Source organism: Thunnus thynnus, chromosome 3 (genome assembly GCF_963924715.1).
Source record: "Thunnus thynnus chromosome 3, fThuThy2.1, whole genome shotgun sequence".
NCBI lineage: Eukaryota > Metazoa > Chordata > Actinopteri > Scombriformes > Scombridae > Thunnus > Thunnus thynnus.
Window position 1 is genome coordinate 4,998,571 of NC_089519.1, and position 20,292 is coordinate 5,018,862.

Below are 20,292 nucleotides of genomic sequence, written 5' to 3' on the forward strand. Positions count from 1 at the left end.
ATATGTCCTCCAGCTAGTTTGATGATGAATATATGGACAGAACAGCTCAATCAGCGGTACTTGCCTTTGTGTTTTTAAGCAGTGCTCTATAGTTGGTAAATCATTAATGGGAACACATGGGGACAGTGAAATGACCACTAAAAGGGGATATGTAGCTCATCAGAAAAGTGGAGAAAGTGCATATTACTCTTTATCACGGACACCTGTTTCCTTTTACACACAAGTCTCCACTGTTGTGGAGCCTGGTCTTTGGTTTATCTTTATTGAGCTTCTTAAGATCTCAGTTCTATTAATTGCCAGCCCCTGCTTTGGACAGCGACAGGGGTTAAGAAACTTGTAACAACCACTTATTGGAAAATGAGTCATAAAGAATTATACAGTGTACTGCTGAGTGTGCCGTGAGCAGTCTTTTTCAAAATGACAAAACAGGAAAGACAAAAGAGCGCTGAGAAATGCAGGTCAATATACTTGGCAGTCTAGAGGGATTTGTGTCAAATGTCTGAAATGTCTGGGGGCAGTCAGCTGACAAGTCTGTAATCCAAACAAGAAAACTTTCATTATCGCTGCCACACTTCTGCCAAAGAACTATTAATAGAGCCAGTGAGGTGGGCTGTATCAAGAAGGGGAAATTACATGACATCCTGTGTGATAGTGTTAGATTGATGTTAGACAGACTAGTTTCCTGCAGTAACCTTGACCCTGGTATGCCAGACAGACTGTTGAAAGGAACACTCATTTTGGTGCTTTTTGCTATCAAGCCCACAGTGAGATGAGAAGATCACTATCAAACCTGTGTGTAAAGAGCATCTTAGAGGTTCTGTCCTCATTATGTTGTTGGCAGGTTTGCACATAGACACTAACTCTGACCAAAACCTGGTGACTGGCTCACTATATATTGTTCATGGTGTTCAAAGAATTATGCACAATGAAGTTATGTTGATTCTGGTTTGGCACAAGTGTGTGTCTGAATGCTGGTAAAATATATCAATGTTGAATTAAATGCTTTTTGTTTTCAGATCTTTTAAAAGATTTTTGCCACTGTTCTGTATGATGTTTGAAACACTATTCATAGATGTTTAAATATTGTATTTTTTTAAATTATTATTTTCAGCCCTTTCCACCCCGAAAGGCCACTGCAGGGCGAGTCGTTCACATCTGCAACCTCCCTGAAGGCAGCTGCACAGAGAACGATGTCATCAACCTGGGACTGCCCTTTGGCAAAGTCACCAACTACATCCTCATGCGTTCTACCCACCAGGTATAATAAAATTATTATCAATCAATATTTTCATTTTCAAATTAACTTGGTCGGTTGCACATCGTTATAAAATGCATACACATTAAATGTTTGTTATAATGAGTGCATTAGTTCAAGAGGATTAACATCGATCTTTGAAATAAGCACCATATAGCATGCAAGGTCAAAGTCATCTACTTTATTTTGGCATTTTTGTGCATGTGTTATTAAAGTAGAGCTGCTTGTCAAACTTTTAACCAATAGCAGCATGTTTAATTGCATACTACCTTGATTTAATCGCAAAATGACCTAAAAGTCTTTTTGTGTTTGCACAGATTTCAGTCCTGATGATCTCCAAAAAAGACATTGATCTTATGATCTTTTTTCTCTTGAAACAAATGTGTCAAAATGCAAATCAACAAATTATCTATGTGCATTTTTATGTTAATCATTAGCTTTTCTCTCCTACAGCTGTTATGTGATATCATGTACATTGTCATGACTTACTGGCTGTTTAACAACCGGTGCATGACAGCTCACTCAGGCTCTAAGGTTTCAGTTATCAGAACTGAACTGCAACATTAATATCACCCCTATCAAATTGAAAGCATTCATACTAAAATCATGGTATTAGTTACAAGGACTAAAGCAACTGCCCTGGTGATTTATTAGGTAATGAAATGTGATATCTTGTGATTACCTTGTAATCACCTTGTAATTACCTTGTGATTTTCAAAGCTCCACTTTCGTCCAGTCCAGATGAAAATACGTTTCCTGACAGAAAGACCATATAACTGTCAGAGAGGTATTATTATTTAATTTTCGTTTCTCCCATCAGGCATTTCTGGAGATGGCATACGTCGAAGCAGCTCAGGCTATGGTTCAATACTACCAACTGACTCCAGCTATGATTAACAATCAGAAACTTCTTATTCGAATGTCTAAGAGGTACAAGGAACTGCAACTAAAGGTGAGACTGAAAGACAAAGTAAGCAGTGGGTTATGGACTGTTAGCCAATTACTAAACTTAAATTTCTTCTCTTAATAGAAACCAGGTAAAGATGTTCAATCAATCATCCAGGATATCAACTCTCAGCGGGAAAGGGATGAAATACAAGAACTTGAGCAGTAAGGCAACGTTTCATTTGTCTGCAAAATGGAAATTCAGTGATGAAAATGTGAAAGATTTAAATGTAACCAGTTTTCTGATCTCAAAAATTACAACACAGAGTTCAGCTTCAGAAGATTCCTTCATGTAATCTTCCTTTCATCTTCCTCCAGCTACATGCCAGAGAGAGCTCGCTCCCGCAGCCCCATCAGCCGCTCCCTGAGTCCTCGTTCACACAGCCCTAGTTTTACATCATGCAGCTCAGCACACAGCCCCCAGGGGGCTCAATGCAGGGGTCCAGAGAGAGGCAACAATGGCCTCGGGCCCCGCCGGGGCTCTTGGGACTGGTCGTCACACTTGAGAAGGGGTGAGGATGAAAGGGAGAGGGATGACCCATGGCGGAATGGGAGCGGCGTGGATGACGATCGGCCCAACGGAAGGGTGGCTGACCGTCGGAAGGCATACCAAAAACCCTTGGATTACATCAGCTCGAGATCTTCAGATGAGAGGGGGGGAAGTGGCGGAGGAGGAGATGAAGGGATGAGGGGCAACAGAGACTGGTACCCACGAGGCAGCCCTCAAGGCATGTCCTTCAACTCTTACAGGAACATGGAGGATGACTTCTACATGAAGGAACAAATGTACAAGTCAGACAAACCGCCCAAACCTTCATACCAAAGACATGATACCAAGTCAAAGAGGAGGGACGGTGGTGACTACCACAGTAGGTTGAGGCATTCAGAGTATGAGATGACTGATGAGCCACTTCGCAGAACACCAGAAGACAAGAAGCAGAGTTCACCAGGCAGGGCAAGGAGCAAAAAGGCAAGCAGGAGGCACACCAACATTGAGAGACATGAGAGAGACACTGCTACTGAAACTACTGTGAGTAACATAAATTCTGTAAATGTACATTGCTGCGATGTACCTGTGCCACATCCTTCTTGCTGCTAAGTCATTTCCTTTTTTAGGATCGCCAGTCTAAAGAAAAATCTGTTTCACCTCAGAGAAGCAATAAGCCAAAAGATACTACTGAATGTAGTAAAGATAGAAATGCTGTAAGTAACACATTTTGATAATCATTCAGCATTCAAGCTCAGAACTGTGTTTTTGAAGGGAACATTTGGCACCAGGTTAACTGCAAACATGTTTAATTATGTATTAACAGCTCTTTTCTTGATCCATTTCCTTAGGAGAAGGAGTGGGAAAGTGGTGATGACACTGATGAAGAGTGCTGGTATCCTAAGAACATGGAGGAACTGGTCACTGTCGATGAAGTGGGAGGAGAAGACGACTCCATCATTGAGCCAGACCTTCCCGAGCTGGAAGAGTATACCTCCTCCCCCAAAGAGTCCGCAGAAAAAGAAGCAGTGGAAGAGCCGACACCTACCTCCTCACTGGAGGTGCAAGAGGCATCTAAAGAGAAGTCTAACCAAGAAAAGTCATGTGGGGATGCTGGAGACCAGCCAGAAACGTCTGTAACCGAGAAAGCAGGGAATGTTGTAACTGCAACTAGGCCTGAAGAAGAGAAACTCACTCCAGTGATTTCTGAACCACCAGTTACTAATCTCAATGACTTCCCCAGTGAGGAGTTCAAGGCTGCACTGGAGGAGACATGTTTAGAGGACAAAGACAAAGTAACAAATAGTGGGCCATTAGAAGCGCCAGTGGAAAATCACACAGTATCAGAGGAGAGCAAGACCCAGGAAGTAGGACAAGCCATGGAAACAATCACTAATGAGACGCAAGACAAAGATGGCATTCTTAAAAAAGGTACTTTTCATAAGAGAGATTACTGCAGAAGAAACTCATAAAATCCAGTGTTCAGTTGCATGAAGCATCTTAACTTCAAATCTTCCTTTAAACTATACAGATTTCCACATTTCCACATTGGACAACAGGAACTGTTGCAAACCTTTTTTCTTCTTTGGGTTTTAGTGTCCTACACTTATTACTAAAGATACATTGTTAGATAAAAGCAAGCATCATTTTTAGGGAGGTTTTGTGCTTCCTGCCTTTCTCATAATTTATATGCATTTCATAGAGACTGAGGCCCCCTCGTCATCTCGAGAGCAAGACAAGGCTGTCAGTGAACACAGCATCCCTTTGGGTAAGCTTCACACGTCTTATCACCACTCTGTTTCAAAGTAAACTGAGAATAGATAAAATCACTGAGGATATCAGAATGCAGAATGTATTCATGGTTCTTATTTTGTTAGCAAATAACAGTTTACATAAAACAGATTTGATCAGGTCTCTCTGGATCAAACCCACTCTAAGAGTCCTTGAACTGGTGTATATTTAATTGTCCTCACAGACACAAGTTCATGGAGTCTTGAGCCTGTGGGTTTAGTCCCAAAGCTAATTGTTATCATGTACACCATTAATAAGTGCACTGACAACCTGTACCATTAGCACTCTAATTGACTGGAATTGCTTGGCCACTTGCTGACCTCGGCGAGCTGGTTGTGAAATGCACCCCTGAGAGACGAGTATTTATATTATCATTAGGGCTGGAATGACACGGCCAAGCACATGGCCAGTGTTGGGCCTGCTGCATAGTCTTACATAAGCCCGGGTGCAGCGTGGCAACAAAAGACCACAGTACAGACACAAGAGCTGTGTGTGCCATGAGCTATGTGTCTATTTCTGTTGTATGATGCCTCAATAGTTGGTGTGTGCGTCTAGAGCAAACTTTGTCCAACAATAGCATAGCCGAGACAAATTTAACACTGATCAGTGACTGGTTGTTGTTGCTGTTTTGTAGATTTTTAGTTTTCACCCACTGTGTGATATAGATATGTGTTTTTGTTTCTCATCTCTAGAGATGTACCTTGTTAGTCACCTTTTCTGGTGTCTGAGAAGTGTGTTTTAAAGGTCTTAATTAAAGTGCAAATTTGTTTTTACTTTGTAATATTTTTTAATCATTGTATAATTTTACTATACTACTTTTTGGGAGTCCGTTACATCGCTGATTCAGGTGCTTTAAAGATGCACTAGGTAACGTTTTGATTCAGAAGTATATACATCTCATCGGCAGAAACCATAAAGTTAGAGAAAAGTCTCTCATCCTCTCTAAATCGTACTTAATCCTCTTCGTTCCCTGTGGAATATAAGGCTGCGGGTATCTGCTGCCAGCTGGTCCCATCCTGTGCAGCATGTTGTGCCTCGCTCCAAGTTAGATTAGCCGTTTTCAGTTCTGAGGTCACAGTTCTCTGCCAGGTTGTTTTTGGCCTCCCTTGTTTCCTCTTTCCAGGTGGAGTCCATCTCAAGGCTACTTTAGGAATGTGGTCCTGGTCCATTCTGTGGACATGTCCAAGCCATTGGAGCCGTCGATGTTTTAGTTTCCAGCACTACGTTGTGACAGTTTGTGTTTTTATACAGGTCCTCATGGGAGATCCTCTCAGCCCAACAGATGCAACATGTCTTCCGGAGACAACCATTGTGGAATGCATTGATCTTTTTCTCATGTCACTCTCAACCACTCGCCAGCATTCTGAGCCGTACAGCAGAACTGATTTAACATTGCTGTTATGCAGTCAGATCTTTTTAGGCTGTACTGCTTTGACTCCCAGATGGTTTGAAGGCTAATTCATAACACCGTGGAAAATAAAAAACTGCGGTTTTGAATTGGACACTTGTGCAGTTTACTTACTTCAAATCTCATGATTTCTGGGTTTTGAAGGGTTTGTTTTTGTCAGACACAGAACATCTGGCTGTTAATTTGTGACGTTTCTCACTGTATAGACTCCCTTTTGCATGGTATTTTATTTCTGAGTGACATAAAACATTTTGAAAGAAAAGAAAAAATAAATACATTTAAATATATTTTTTATTAATCAAAATGGCCTTCAATTAATCAAATTAGCCCCGTTTATACTGTGATTGAAATGTAGCAGAACAGTGCTGTGTTGAAGTACCCAGACAGGTCACATTATTCAGCATACTGGTACTTTTAACTTTCAAAACTTGGGTTTACTTAAAGAGTTCAAACTAAGATGTGTGAACCTTCATCCGTCAAGTGCTGATTTGTGGGATTTGCTGTTCTCTAATGATCATGTTCCCTGTCTAATAGGAGTGGAGTTCATTGTGCCAAGGACCGGCTTCTACTGTAAACTTTGTGGACTGTTCTACACAAGTGAGGAGACTGCAAAAACGACTCACTGCCGCAGCACCGTACACTACAGGAACCTACAGGTACACATTTTATGGTGACAGAACCAGTCCCTCAGGTGATGATGATTGATGATGATTATGACAAAGAGGAATAAGATAATAATCTGCAATTAGACACGTCAATATTTCATTCAGTCTTCCTTCCCCGAATCATGCGAACCTGTTGACCCTCGCTGAGGTGCAGTCTGTATGTTTGACAGTGTGTGTGCGCATACGTGCGGGAATGCACATATACACAGATATCGTATGTCTCACTGTGCATACGGTCACTAAATTTGCAACAGCAAATGTATTATCAAAAGTTCAAACTTGTATGACTGCACGCTCCACTGTAACGAGGGTGTTTGGGTCTACAGTCAGTCAGTGTAGTCTGTTCAGATTCATGAGATTATACTACCTGTTGTCTGGTTGGTGAGAAATCTCTTTATTTCTATTATTATACACTTCTTTGCCTTTTGTAATATGTTTTTCTTATTTTGGGGATAACTCTTACGTTAAATGTGACTTAAATATGGTGTTTTCTAAACAGGGCAGCAACAGACAGTGAAAATGTTTGACTTATGTCGACATGAGGGTCAAATTAGCGTGAGCCTCAGTGATGCACTGTACCACCCAGTGTATCATTCTTTAGTAATATCTTCTAAACACTTTGTTATCTGCATTTAATGAGCTGATATATTTGAAAAATAAATTATTTTGTTGTTTTATAAGCGCCTATGTTGACTCGTTACTTCAGTACTAACCCCAACGTACTTCAATTTAATTTCACCCACCGATACTGTGGAGCAGCATAGATATTTAATTTTGCATATTTAACTCTTTTCTTGCTCGATTGTAGTTCAACAATAGGCACAATAGTACTAAAACATTTAGTTAAACACTCAATTTTGATAATTGATTAACTTTTTATGTCATTTATCAAGCTAAAATGCCAAAAATCCTCTGGTTCCAGTTTCTCATATTTGAGGAATGTAAATTGAATGTGTGGGCTTTTGACTGTTGGACAAAACAAATGGAACCTATTTCCAATGACTAAAAGGCGGTCCGATGGTCAAACACAAAGACAGATCTATTCAGCAATATGTTCACATACATCCTAGAACAAACACAGGTACATGCACAGACACACAAACATAAACACCGCATATACACTTGAAACTGTATTAGGTTTCTGATTATTGGCCATTCAGCAACGAGCCATCTTGCATTTCTCTCGCACAGCTGAGGCAAGCCAGCCGAGAGACGATTCCCGAACATTTGATGGATTACATTCCATGGAGGAAAAAAATGTTTTAAACAGTTGTGCTGTCTGTCAAAGCTCTGTGTGTCTATGTGTGTCTTGTGTTTAATAGTTCTATTTTAGCTTTTGAACTTTTATATTGGCCACAGATTTCATTTACAGATTAGATAAGATATTATTTTACTTCACTTATTGTTTGCGTAAACTTTAATGTAGTTCACTCAGTATTTTTTGTTGTTGTGGATTTATTTCTGTTTCTAAAGAGAAGTACAGCATGTGTTAATTTACAGATATTTATTAGGCTTCAATCTAATTTAGGAGGAATTGTGCAACAAAGAAATTCTAATGTGCGTAATTACAACAAATTCAAATGTATTAGTGTGTCCCTACATAATTTTATATGTGGAAAAACATCTGAGAGAGTATTTAGACCAATGCACACTTGTTGCAAATTACGATTTTTACACTAAAACACATTCTAATTAAATTATCGAGTATCTCTGAAAATTCATACCCTCACCTCCAACCAGAGGGTTGTTTGTGTACAGCTCTGATATTTATCATCATTGCTACTTGCATGTCTTGAAAAATGTATATATTATTACAGTGGAGCTGCCTGAAAAGATTAAATGTAACAAATTATCATCACAGAGGTCTTAACTTTGGTTTTAACACATTTCGGGTTATAAATTAACTTTTTTTCCTTCCACTCATCCGCAGAAATACCTGTCCCAGCTAGCAGAGGAGAGTCTGTCAGGTGCACTCGCTGAACCCTCGGCTACACCTTGACGTCAGCTCGACCTCTGACATCTACAGCGAACAACAGAAGATTCATGTACGTGTGCTGTTGGTGCAAAGCTGTGGACGACATGGATAGTGTGACACATGGAAGCTGGAGTACGTGGACAATTGCACTGGTTTTGATATTTTGGTAAAAGGGATGCTTGAATATCTAGAATGATACTGCCAGCCATAAATGCTCTCAATGTTGTACATACCTGAAGTGTAATGTATAGTGAGGCTGCAATATTTAATTGCCATGTTTTTTTTTTTTTGTTTTTTTTTGGTTTATCAATTTTCTTACAGTTTATTCTATTGGATTGTGTGTGATAAAACAAATGTGTTCTTTTATTGGATTTGAGATGTATTTGAAATGATGCAATAATAATTAGAAGACAAACTTATATAATATGGGCTTTGTTAGTCCATTTGATGGGTTTAAATTGGTTATTCTCATTTTGAATTTGGTCTGTACATTGTCTAAGTAACAATGATACATTTACAGCTAAAAAATGACTTGAAACTTGTGCCAAAGAATGTTTTTACTCAGTAAAATAAAAACTGAGGCAGACTCTCAGGTTTGTTGTGTTTGTTGAACAGATTTCAGTGTATAATTCAGTACACAACATTTACATTTTCATTGATAATTGGAGCCTTTAAAGGCTTTTGCTGTTTTGTTTTGTTTTTCATCCTGTGCCTGTTTGTGCACGATATTATTGTCTGTCAGGTGAAATCATTTGGATTAATAATGATGCAACTATGCAAAATATTTTTACTGTCTTTAGATTTTATGTTTGATTTAATTTATGAGACAATCCCAGTCATATTTGCCAACATATATAATGCCTTAAATATTAAAGACCTTAAACTGGACCATGTGTTTAATTTATCAGAGTTAAACATGCAGTTTTTCATGTTACAGTGATTTGTTTCGGAGGGATTATCTAGATAGACTCTGTTTTTGTATACTGTGAATACTGATCCTGTGACATCAGTGACAGTGTTGTTTTCTTTGACGAACTTTTCATATGATTTTTTTTTTCGATGCAAAAAAACTTGAATAAACATTTCAAATATTTGAAAGGAGTTGACTCTTATCTATTTAAAATATACAAATCATGTAATGGAGCCTGGGACTGGTTTCAACATGTACTTCTCCTTTTCTCAGCTGAACAATATATATCCAGAGAACATATTGTGGTGTAATGGTATCCACACAGTCAGGGTACATACTGTGCTCCATCCATCCATTTTCTTGATGAGAGGACTTTGAATGGGACTGTTGTAAAAGGGCTCCCCCAAGTGTTGAGGCAAAAAAAAACAACTTAAGGTGCTAAAGCAAAAGTGTAGAATTGAGTTTCAATACTTTGTGTTTGTCTAGATGAGTGACACTAGTCCAGTCCAAAATTATTGTTCCTTTTTATTATAAATGCCGTGCATTTGCATTCATACATTTAGTGTGTTTACTCACACAGTAGGTTTACACAACATAATGTTCTTAAGTGAACATAATGTTCTGGATGGTTAACCAACTTCAATCAGATAAATAAATTCTGATTATTTTGACAGAGTTAATAAATCATCATCGTCATCAGATGGAAGAAGTATTCAGATCATTTACTTAAGTAAAAGTACCAATACAGCAATGTAAATGAAATGAAAGTCCTGCATGAAAAATCCTACTATAAGTAAAAGTACATAAGTATAAGCAGCTTGATGTTGTTAAAGTATTGCAGTAGTGGTTTGGTCCCTCTGACTGATATATTATTATATATGACATCATTAGATTATTAATAGTGAAGCATCAGTGTTAGAGCAGCATGTTACTGTTGTAGCTGCTGGAGGTGGAGCTAGTTTCAACTACTTTATATACGGTTAACTAGTTTAGTCCAGTGGTTCGTTACCTAGGGGTCGGGCCCCTCCAAAGGGTCACCAGATAAATCTGAGGGGTTGTGAGATGATTAATGGGAGAGGAAAGAAGAAAAAACAAAGTTCTGATACACAAATCTGTTTTCAGTTTTTGGACTTTTTCTCTAAACTTTGATTTTTGGTGAAATATTGGATCATTTGAACATTTTCTGAAATGAAACTATGTGAGAAGTTTAGAGGGAAAAATCACTATTTGGTGCAGCTGTTAACAACTCATAGACATCTGAAATGTGACCCCAACTACACACTGCTTTTTGTAAGACGTCAAAAGCTAAAAAGGTTGGAAACTACTGGTTTCATCTTTAACAATGGTGTTGTATTTCAAAAACTTTTTATATTATCCATGGTGTCAAATCTTCATCTGAAAAGCACCTAAAGCTGTCAAATAAATGTAGTGGAGTGGAAAGTACAATATGTTCCTTTGAAATGTAGTGGAGGGGAAGTATAAAGTAGCATTACATGGAAATATTCAAAGTACAAGTACCTCAAAATTGTACTTAAGTTCAGGACCTGAGTAGATGTACTTCGTTACTTTCCACCACTGTCAACATCATCATCGTCATTAATTACCTAGTATGCTGTAATTCATTACAGCAGCAGTGTCCCAAAATAGAAAACTGCTGTGGCACAACACTACAGATAGGAGGCAGCACTTTATAAGACAACAAAGACTCCACAGAAAATGCGAGAAGAAAATCCCGTGTTGCATTTTCATTGGTTCTTTCTTTTAAAACTCCCTCCCCTCAGCCAATCAGATAAGGAAAACACTGAGCTACGTGCCTGCGTTGCTGGGTAGATAAAACAAAAAACAACAGTGTTCGTGTCAGAGTTTGGAGCTAGGACACAACAACAGACGGTCAGTGATTTAATTGTGAGTTATTTAGTCGACAGAACAAGGGAGATGAAAACGCATATTTTACTTGACAGCGTTGTGAAGGATTGAGCGAGATGTAGATAAACATGTCTACCGAGCTAGCGGACTGTGTGCGGTCTCTTTTTATTCTTTACTGACGTCTCCACGGCAAATAAATAGCGAGTCAGCGATGTGTAATCACGATTAAACAAACTAAACAGCAGCTATTGATTTTACATCGGACTTTTGGATGTTTTATTGTTGCAGTTAACGTTAGATACTCTTGAGTTTGGTCTTTTTTGACGCAGCTGTTTCCCCTGACAGCGAACATTGAAGTTAACGTAACGTTAGCCATTGTTTATCAACACTGTGACTTTGAATGAATAGGGGGAGGGGGAGCTGTTGCTGTCGCAGCATGTCTGGGCATGTTTTCAATGCATGTCTGCATATAAAATGTCCTGTTTCTTCTTCAACATTGCAGGTAACCTTTGAAATTCCTTTGTTTGCACGCTGCAAAATCTATTTTCTGTTGTAAAACATGGCAACCGACTGCGAGGCCTGGCTGAACGCAAACCCTGTTGGTGAGTGTGTGTCTGTGTGTGTGTGAGTGTGTGTGTGTGTCGCAGCCATGTAACTGCTTCATCAGCTGAGACTGATGAGGGGCACAGGGACTTTTTCATGCGGAAGTGGTTGGTTGCTTATTTTCTTGCACTGCCTGCAGGTTTAGTGATGATGTTGAATTTGATATGGATTTCACTCATCCTACATCTAGGTGGTGACTGTAAATAGAAGTTGGGTACACAGTTTACTGTATTTATATGTAAAATAAATACATAAAAATAAAAAGTTGATTACAGATAATGTGCTATAAGTGTCAGCTCTTGTAGTTTCATGTGTTCTTCTCAGGACAAATTGAAACTATGCAGCTGTGTTTTGATTTGTTCTGGGACATATTGATGACGATAACAAAAACTCTCCCCCATTCTTCCTTGTAATCCAACAGAGGCTGAGGACCTGAGTGACTCCTTTGTGTCTGGAGATGAAGACAACGGCAGAGCGGTTATCGCCAACAAGAACATCAACAATGAGATCAATGGCAACTGGCTGTCCTCGTCTAGCAACAGCATCCACGAGGCACGTCTCAAGGCGAAGGCCAAGAGGAGGCTGAGAAAGAACTCCTCCAGGGACTCTGGCAGGGGGGACTCCCTCAGTGATAACGGGGATGTGGTCAGGGGAACCTCGGCAGCACCCACCAGCCCCAAGAGCAAGCTGCTGGACAGAAAGTCTCGACTGGGCAAAGGCAGAGGCCTGCCAAAGAAAGGTAAGAAGATTTGAATGAATGAAGTGCAGTTTTATTGACACAACAGTGTCGTGATAACGTTACGTTATGTAACATTGTGATACCAACAAGATCGAAAGAAATGTGTCAGTAATATTGAGCGGTTTATTGGTCATTATCACAGATGTGTAAAAGTTGATCAAAGAGCCCCTGCTGTGTCATTGCCTAATGCTTCAAAGGGAAGACCTACATTAGGGTGTGACCTACTGTTGTTGTCACCTGGTAGTTTTCCATCGAGGAGCCATAAACCAATTAGCATGTAAACTGGCTGGGTCATCGACAACATTTGTTTGTACCAAAAGTTGTTTATGTAAATGCTAATCTATCAATGCACAGGATGTGACATAAATATGTGGCCTTTTAGACGACTATGAGTGGCTACATAGATGGATTTTATTTGAAGGGAAATTGAGTTCAAAGTTACTCTCATGAGGTTTATAGAACATTTGCTTGTCCTTAGTTTGAGTTCAGTTTGTTATGTGTGCCAGAGCACAGTGATAGCTGTGGATAAGGACTATATTATTGTCTGTGGCTCCACTGATAACAGCATTAGGCATTCAGCCGAAAATGTTACATAATAGTTTACTGTGATATCTTATCCAATTTATATATCACTCCAAAGATAGCTCCTCTGACTCCTCTGAGGAGAAGTCTTTGTCCCTAACTGTCTTTTATAAATAACACCGACACATCACAAACATAGAAGTAGATCAGATTTTTGTAAGAGTCCACATGGTCTGATAGTCCAGCTGTCACTCAGTGATGTCAGTATGTGACACCTACTTGTATGTCCCCCCAGACTGAAGTACAGCTCAGTCACTTTGCTCTTCCCATGGGCAGTGGAACTGGAGCAAGTGTAGTTTCTTTTGGCACAGTGTCCGTCCATTTTTTCTGGTTGCATAACAGAACTGCCACGCCAGTGGAGCCCTGTAATTTGAGCTCCGAGCTACCCTACATTAAAAGTTCATGCATTGCAGTTTTGTATGGCAAATGAAGTGGGATGCATTCGCACAACCAATGGGGGCAGTGCTAAATATAGTGGGATGTCATATGCCACATACTGGGTGGGACTAATGGAGGTTTTAAAGCTCATCACACAAGCTGCTTTGGTGTAGGGCTTCTTAAACTGTCTGCAATCTGTTGGTGCTGACCTCAGACCCATCAGATGTTTGTTTGTGTAACATGAACAAACGCGTCACCTCCCCGAATAGAGGGATTATATCACTGCATGTTAGGTCTGTTGGTACAGATTACACACAGATGATAATCCACATGACAAAGTAGTGCATTTGTCAGAGATGCAAACTCCTCAACTTTCAATGAAATTTGCTATTTTGAGATCAAAATAGGTCACCTACGAGGAGAAATATTTTTGGGGGGTAAGGGGGGGGTCGGTCGGGTCGATCGGTGTTATACGAGTAGCGTCGCTCCTTTTTAAAGGATAGCTCAGTGTCTAGGTTGTGTGCATAGCGAGTGTGCAGTCGACAGAGAGGGCAAGAGCGTGTGTGATGGTGAAGCTGGCAACCAGAGCAGACAGTATGAAGTTAGCAGTATAGCTGTGAACGTAGCAGTGAAGTGTGTGTACAGTTTAGTGAAAAAATATGCTACAACTCATCAAGACCATCGAGTTCCCGTGTCTGGCTTGCCACCTGCTGATTAAAGTGAAGGGGGTTGAAGGCTTTAAGTTAGCGACAACTTCGGCAAAATACAAAAGCCCCTTTTTATACAGAGGTCCTGCAATATTACAGTAAAGAAGACATGTCATTATGCTGCCTTTGCTTTTTTACACACAACCAAACAAAGTCGGCATAATGAGGCCTCACAGTATGCTGAAATCTGAAATCAGAAGTTTGGCGTGTAACACAACAGTGTCGACGTATAGTGTGACGTATAACATTCACACATCAATGTGGCTTTCTAAACAATAAAGGCGGGTGAACTGAGTGTTGAAAATTTTTATTTTTAAACCCCCTAGTGGCGGATCGCACACATAACATCAGAACGTCACACCCCCGTCCCAGAATGCCAGCTGTCCCTTTTACACACATTGATCCAGCAGTGTGACTACTTCCACCGCCGGCTTATTGGCGGAACAACAGCGACCTCCTGTTCCATGTTTGTACCTTTTTACGAGGCGAAATTAACCCGACGCGCCAGATGGTTTGTTACACAGAACCATCTGAGAAGTCGTCCTTGGAAACAGTTTGGAAACTGCACTCACCTGCACACTCAGTGTAGTTTTTTTTTTGTCCAAACACATCTCACTTTCCTGGACAGTTTTTTCCCTCTTGACATCAGAACAGTACACACACTCACAAATCAGACACACTTGACACCACAAGGCTAACGATGAAAATATCAAGCATACTTGAAACAACCTGTATGTCTCAGATGATGTCGAGATCTCAGGGCGACGAAACAACTGGCGGGGTACCGACCCTCTCACAGCATGTCAAGCTTTTAATGTGCAAATCCTGAAAATTCGTCTGGGACTAGTCTCATCTTTCACTGAGTGTTTGAGGTTGAAGTTGCTCATAAGGAGGGAAATCGGCTAAAAGCTTTTTAGAAAAAACATTTCTCTCCACAGTAACCATGAACTATTAGCTGCTTTTTACAAAAACAGCTCATGTTTCAGGTAAACCGAGATATGTTTGCCACTGCGTCTTTTGAAAGTAACACTGCTCATGTCTTTGCTTTTTTTTGCCATATTGACTCAACATAAGTGAGTCTGATGTCATCAGATATGATGTCTAACATTGTCACTGACCTTCGCCCGCAGGTGGAGCTGGAGGTAAAGGTGTGTGGGGCCGATCTGGTGAAGTTTATGGACCAGAGGAGGTAGATGAGAAAGACCCCAACTACGACGAAGCTCAGGTACTGACTGGAGAGTTGACGGTTTCCATCTGCACTATGCACGGAGTGTCTGAAACATCATGATCAAGATTATACTGTTAAATTTCTGTTTCTGTTGTGTTGACTGTAATTTTTGTGACATTCCCAAATGACTAAACTGCATTATATTATAAGGTGTTTATAATATTTTGTCTTGCTGGTGGATGAAATAACATAGATGCCTTTAGCAAGGTGTTGCACTACAAATGAGTCATTTACTGTGAATATAAATGTCTGATATAGTAATATATATACCAACAGGTGTGGAATTCTTATTTATTCATCAAACCAAACAGTAGACCTGAAATGTGATTTGTGTGTTATGACAGGAAAACTGTGTGTATGAGACTGTGGTCCCCCCGCTGGATGAGAGGGACTTCGAGAAGACTGTCACCCCCATCGTGCAAGAGTACTTTGAACACGGAGACACAAATGAAGTAGCTGTAAGTACTGAAAGACTATGTAGGAAATGACCTGACCTAAATTTGGCTTATGTGCATCAGCAAAAAAAAAAATCTACGTCTTACAAAGTGCTGTAAAAATAATACAAGTTGAAAGACAAGAAACACAAGCATAAAGACATCTAACATCACTGTTTCTCTCCACATCTAGGAGCTGCTTGCAGAGCTCAACCTGGGGCCCATGCGGTGCGAGGTGCCCTCACTGGCTGTGTCACTGGCCCTGGAGGCCAAAGCCAGCCACCGGGAGCTCACCTCCAGACTGCTGGCTGATCTGTGCGGACCCGTTCTGTTCTGCGGCGACATGGAAAAGTCCTTCGATAAACTCCTTCGAGAGCTCCCCGATCTGGTCCTGGACACACCCGGAGCCCCGCAGGTGAGTCTGGAAACGAGCGTGGATTAGCGACTTATTGAGTGTAACCTGTATGTTGTGGTGCTTGTTATATAAGTTGTAGAATTCAGGATAAAGGCTTTTGATTTAACTTGAATCTGAAATATGATGCAGTTTGTTGTAAGAGGTTTGAGGATGGATGCAGTGAAGTGACAGACACCCTTGTTTGCTGGAGGAAATAGGTCATTTACTCTGGTAGAGTTTCCAGATGTAATGCACACAATATTTAAAAAAAAAAAAAGTGAGCCCCTGGAGCTAGAGTAAATCCATATCATGTTCTTTCTCTCTCAAGTTTCTCTTTTTTTTACTTTTTATTGCCATCTAGAACATTTTAACAAACTGATCTTCAAAACTTTAACTTCTATTCAACAGACCCATTACAGTAAACGCTCAGCTGAAAGTCTGGTGTCTGTGCGAGTGTTGCGTGTGCTTTTGTTAAACCTTGACACGTTATGCGGTGGAGCGCAGGGGGACAACACTGTGGCTTGGTGTGTGTGTGTGTGTGTGTGTGTGTGTGTGTGAGCTCTTTCCTTTTCAGCCAGCACAGACATGAGATCTCTGCCCATTGTCTGTCTGCACTCGCTAAATGCAAGCTCAGCACAGGACGCTCAAAGGGTTATTCGTCGTCCTCTCCCCCACACACACCCCCTCCTTTCTTTCACCGGTCATTTCTTTCTCACTCTCGCCGATCTCTGTGAGTTTAAAGGGGCATTATGACTCTACCCTGCCCCCCACCCACCCACCACCACCACCACCACCACCTCTTCCCCTCCCGCCCCCTCACTTTCTCTTTCTCACTTTCTCACACACACACTTTCTTTTCTTCCTCGTGTGCCTGCCAGTCTAGCCACAGCAACTGGTCCGATGAGACGGAGCTGCCTCTTGTCTGTACAGGAACAATAGTCAGTGATGAGCGCAGGCTTTGTGGAGGCCAGAAGAGCAAAGCCAGCTCTTTCGTTTCCCCAAATCATGTGCTCACACTACTGTAAACAAACACACATATACACGCACACACACACACACACACACACATACGCCTGTGGCCGCTGTGAGTCATCTGGCATGTCAGTGATTTCAGGGGCCTTTTATGACACAGTTATGTGTAACAGTGTTGTTTTAGGTTCTTGCTAGTTTATTTGATTTTTTGCAGAAAATATTAAACACTCATTTGTTTCAGCTTATACTATTTTGACCTTTTTAAAGAAGTGTTGCTATGTAACAAACTTTAATCTGTTTCCTGCTGAAGTGATGGAATAAAAAAAAAAAAAAAGCATTATTGACTTGATTTTTGCCTGTCTTGTAATTTAAAAAAAAGTATAAATGTATTCTCAGATTGAAGAAATACTTTAATGGTCCTTCATGTGTCATTTGTGAACATTTGACTTCCTTATTTTAAACAAGGGAACCTTCTTTATGATCAGCAGACAGAACAATCAAGTTTCTATGTGACTGTGCTAAACTCAACTTGTTTTGGTTTGTTTACTTTTTTTATTTTTTTTTTATTTACCTCTTTGTGTGTTTGTTTTCCAGTTGGTGGGCCAGTTCATCGCACGCGCCGTTAGTGACCAAATATTGTCCAAGAGCTACATCGAGGGCTACAAAGGCAGAGTTGACTGTGAATACACAAGGTTTGTCATTTTTGGCTCTGCTGTTGGTGGTTTTAGTTTCCTGTGTTATGCTGTTACTGTGAAAATCTTCAGATGATATCAGGGTTTTAACAGGTCGTCTGCGCATGCTAAAGCTAGATGTTATTCACTCAGTATCATGCGGAAGCTTTCTTGCATATATGGCTGTCATGTCATGAAATATAACATAAAGGGAGGGATCACTTCAGGAACAAATAGCAGGGGAATCTGAACTTTGAGGTTTGTGTTAATGCTTGTAAACACTTTGTGTGGATTTGTTTTATCTTCCAGGGCGGCGTTAGACCGGGCAGCAGTGCTGCTGAAGATGAGTAAGGGTGGGCTTCGCATAGACAACCAGTGGGGCACAGGCGGGGGCCAGAGACCCGTCACACAGCTCATCAAAGAGGTAAAGTCACACATAAAGTAGACCTGAGGGGAGAGTAGTAGTGGATCCACTGTCTTAATGTACCTGGCTGGCACACTGTTTCTGAGGTGTAAATCTAAGAATATCGGGTGTGATACCATGATAAACAAAAGTATACATTGTGTTTAAAGAGCCTTAACACAGCTGGAAGTCCAAGAATTCCCAATAGTGATGGCTGATTGTTGCTTTAAAACTCATTTCCAGCCAGAGGTGAATTCACATATAATCACATATTCTCTGTCCTGTCAGATGAACCTGCTGCTGAAGGAATACATCCTGTCTGGAGACAGCAAGGAGGCTGAGAGATGCCTCAGAGATCTGGAGGTTCCCCATTTCCACCACGAGTTTGTCTATGAGGTCAGTTTGAAGCAGGACAAGCCAAACTCAGTGTGCCTTTACAGCATCAAACTTGCCTCCAAATTCAGCTGTGCAGGAGGCCAAAAGGGAGATTTAAAAAAAACAAACTCAAACTGAGATGAACAGATTTTTTTCTTAGCTAAATGTTTGCAAAATATTTTCAGGCCACTCCATCATCATTTGAAACATCATATCTTGGTTTAGCAAATGTTTTGGGCACTAGTACAAGGCTGTGAATATTTCTGTTATTTTCTCTCAGGCGATAGTGATGGTGTTGGAGTCCAAAGGAGAGAAAACATTCAAAATGGTTCAGCAGCTACTCAAGTCACTGTCTGTGTCCTCCATCATTACTGTGGACCAAATGAGAAGGGTAAGGTGCCACCTGCTGTTTGAATTTTGCACTGCAGTTAACCGTCTCACCAAGAAACAGCTAGGTTGCTACTCTTATAAGATGGTGTTTAATAGACAATGTGTTATTTCCCTCACAGGGCTATGAAAGAGTTTATATGGACATCGCTGAAATCAACATCGATGTCCCTCGTGCATACTTCATCCTGGAGCAGTTTGTTGATAAAAGCTTCAGTATGGGAATCATTGATGAAAAGTTAAGAGATCTTTGTCCTTGCCGGTAAGTGCACACCACTTGTTTTCTCAGACACGCACTTTACAATCCTCTCAGAATGAGATGTGTCTCCCAACTATTGGTTTCATTAACGGGATCTGTCTGTCGTCAGGGGCCGGAAGAGATTTGTCAGCGAGGGAGACGGCGGTGTTGTGAAACTTGAAAGCTACTGAGGAGTCCTTTTTATGTGCCAGATTTCCTGAAAAGAGGATAAAGCTACTTTTTTACTTGGATATTTTTCAAAATAGTTGGGTACAAAATTTCCCCTAGCAGTCAAACGAATGTACATTTCTGAAATTGGAGGCGGGGTTAAAGAAAAACAAGACAAAAACAAAACTGCACTTTTGATTGAAACTGAAGTAGATCACTTTCTCCAAGGTGTTTCAGTATAAACATTTCCATAAGCTAACCCTCAAAGTGCCACACCTCTCAGTGTCAGTCATTCCATGTTGTTTTGTACAGTATTCTCTTGATTTCACTGCCACTCCTTTTGTGTTTTCTAGAAAGCAGTGTTTGTACAGAGATGACTGGTTTGTGTCAAGAGCTTTATAAAAGGGGAATAAAAAAAAATAAAATAAAGGAGAGCATGTTTGTGAAATGCAATACTTGCTCCCTCACTAGCTGCTGTTTCTATGCCGTGCTTGACTTTTTTTTTTTTTTTTTTCCTTTTTACCCTTTAAATCACACAAAGATGTCATTATTGAAGGTAACAAGACATGAGTATAGTGCAAAAACAAATACCAGTCAGGATAACTTCAACAAATGGTGTTTAGATTGTTTATTTTTATATGTGGGGAATACTGGTGTATAAAATGTACCACGTATCGATCCCTGTTTGTTCATTAAATCACTATTAAATAA

General features: G+C 40.3%; 2 protein-coding genes across 5 annotated transcripts in view; both read left to right on the forward strand.

Annotated features, from left to right (window-relative positions):
• Positions 1 to 9,624, forward strand: part of rbm20 (RNA binding motif protein 20) — a 56,914-nt gene extending 47,290 nt beyond the window's left edge. For both annotated transcript variants that reach the window (XM_067581872.1, XM_067581882.1), the window contains exons 6-14: positions 1,112 to 1,258; positions 2,076 to 2,207; positions 2,286 to 2,365; positions 2,519 to 3,230; positions 3,317 to 3,403; positions 3,539 to 4,118; positions 4,390 to 4,455; positions 6,421 to 6,542; positions 8,482 to 9,624. In XM_067581872.1, the coding sequence (XP_067437973.1) occupies positions 1,112 to 1,258; positions 2,076 to 2,207; positions 2,286 to 2,365; positions 2,519 to 3,230; positions 3,317 to 3,403; positions 3,539 to 4,118; positions 4,390 to 4,455; positions 6,421 to 6,542; positions 8,482 to 8,550 (1,995 nt within the window). In that variant the 3' untranslated portion in view covers positions 8,551 to 9,624. The remainder of the gene's footprint in view (positions 1 to 1,111; positions 1,259 to 2,075; positions 2,208 to 2,285; positions 2,366 to 2,518; positions 3,231 to 3,316; positions 3,404 to 3,538; positions 4,119 to 4,389; positions 4,456 to 6,420; positions 6,543 to 8,481) is intronic.
• Positions 9,625 to 11,204: 1,580 nt separating this feature from the next.
• pdcd4b (programmed cell death 4b) lies at positions 11,205 to 20,292 on the forward strand. Of its 3 annotated transcripts, none has more exons than XM_067582149.1 (12): positions 11,205 to 11,326; positions 11,805 to 11,904; positions 12,327 to 12,644; positions 15,442 to 15,536; positions 15,884 to 15,997; positions 16,167 to 16,388; positions 17,934 to 18,031; positions 18,320 to 18,434; positions 18,702 to 18,809; positions 19,069 to 19,179; positions 19,298 to 19,437; positions 19,544 to 20,292. In XM_067582149.1, the coding sequence occupies exons 2-12, from the start codon at positions 11,862 to 11,864 to the stop codon at positions 19,602 to 19,604; spliced, it is 1,425 nt and encodes a 474-aa protein (XP_067438250.1). In that variant the 5' UTR covers positions 11,205 to 11,326; positions 11,805 to 11,861; the 3' UTR covers positions 19,605 to 20,292. The 3 variants fall into 3 exon arrangements, with proteins under 3 accessions (XP_067438250.1, XP_067438255.1, XP_067438261.1); XM_067582154.1 differs by having other exon boundaries at positions 11,221 to 11,341; XM_067582160.1 differs by lacking the exons at positions 11,205 to 11,326; positions 11,805 to 11,904 and adding an exon at positions 11,762 to 11,804.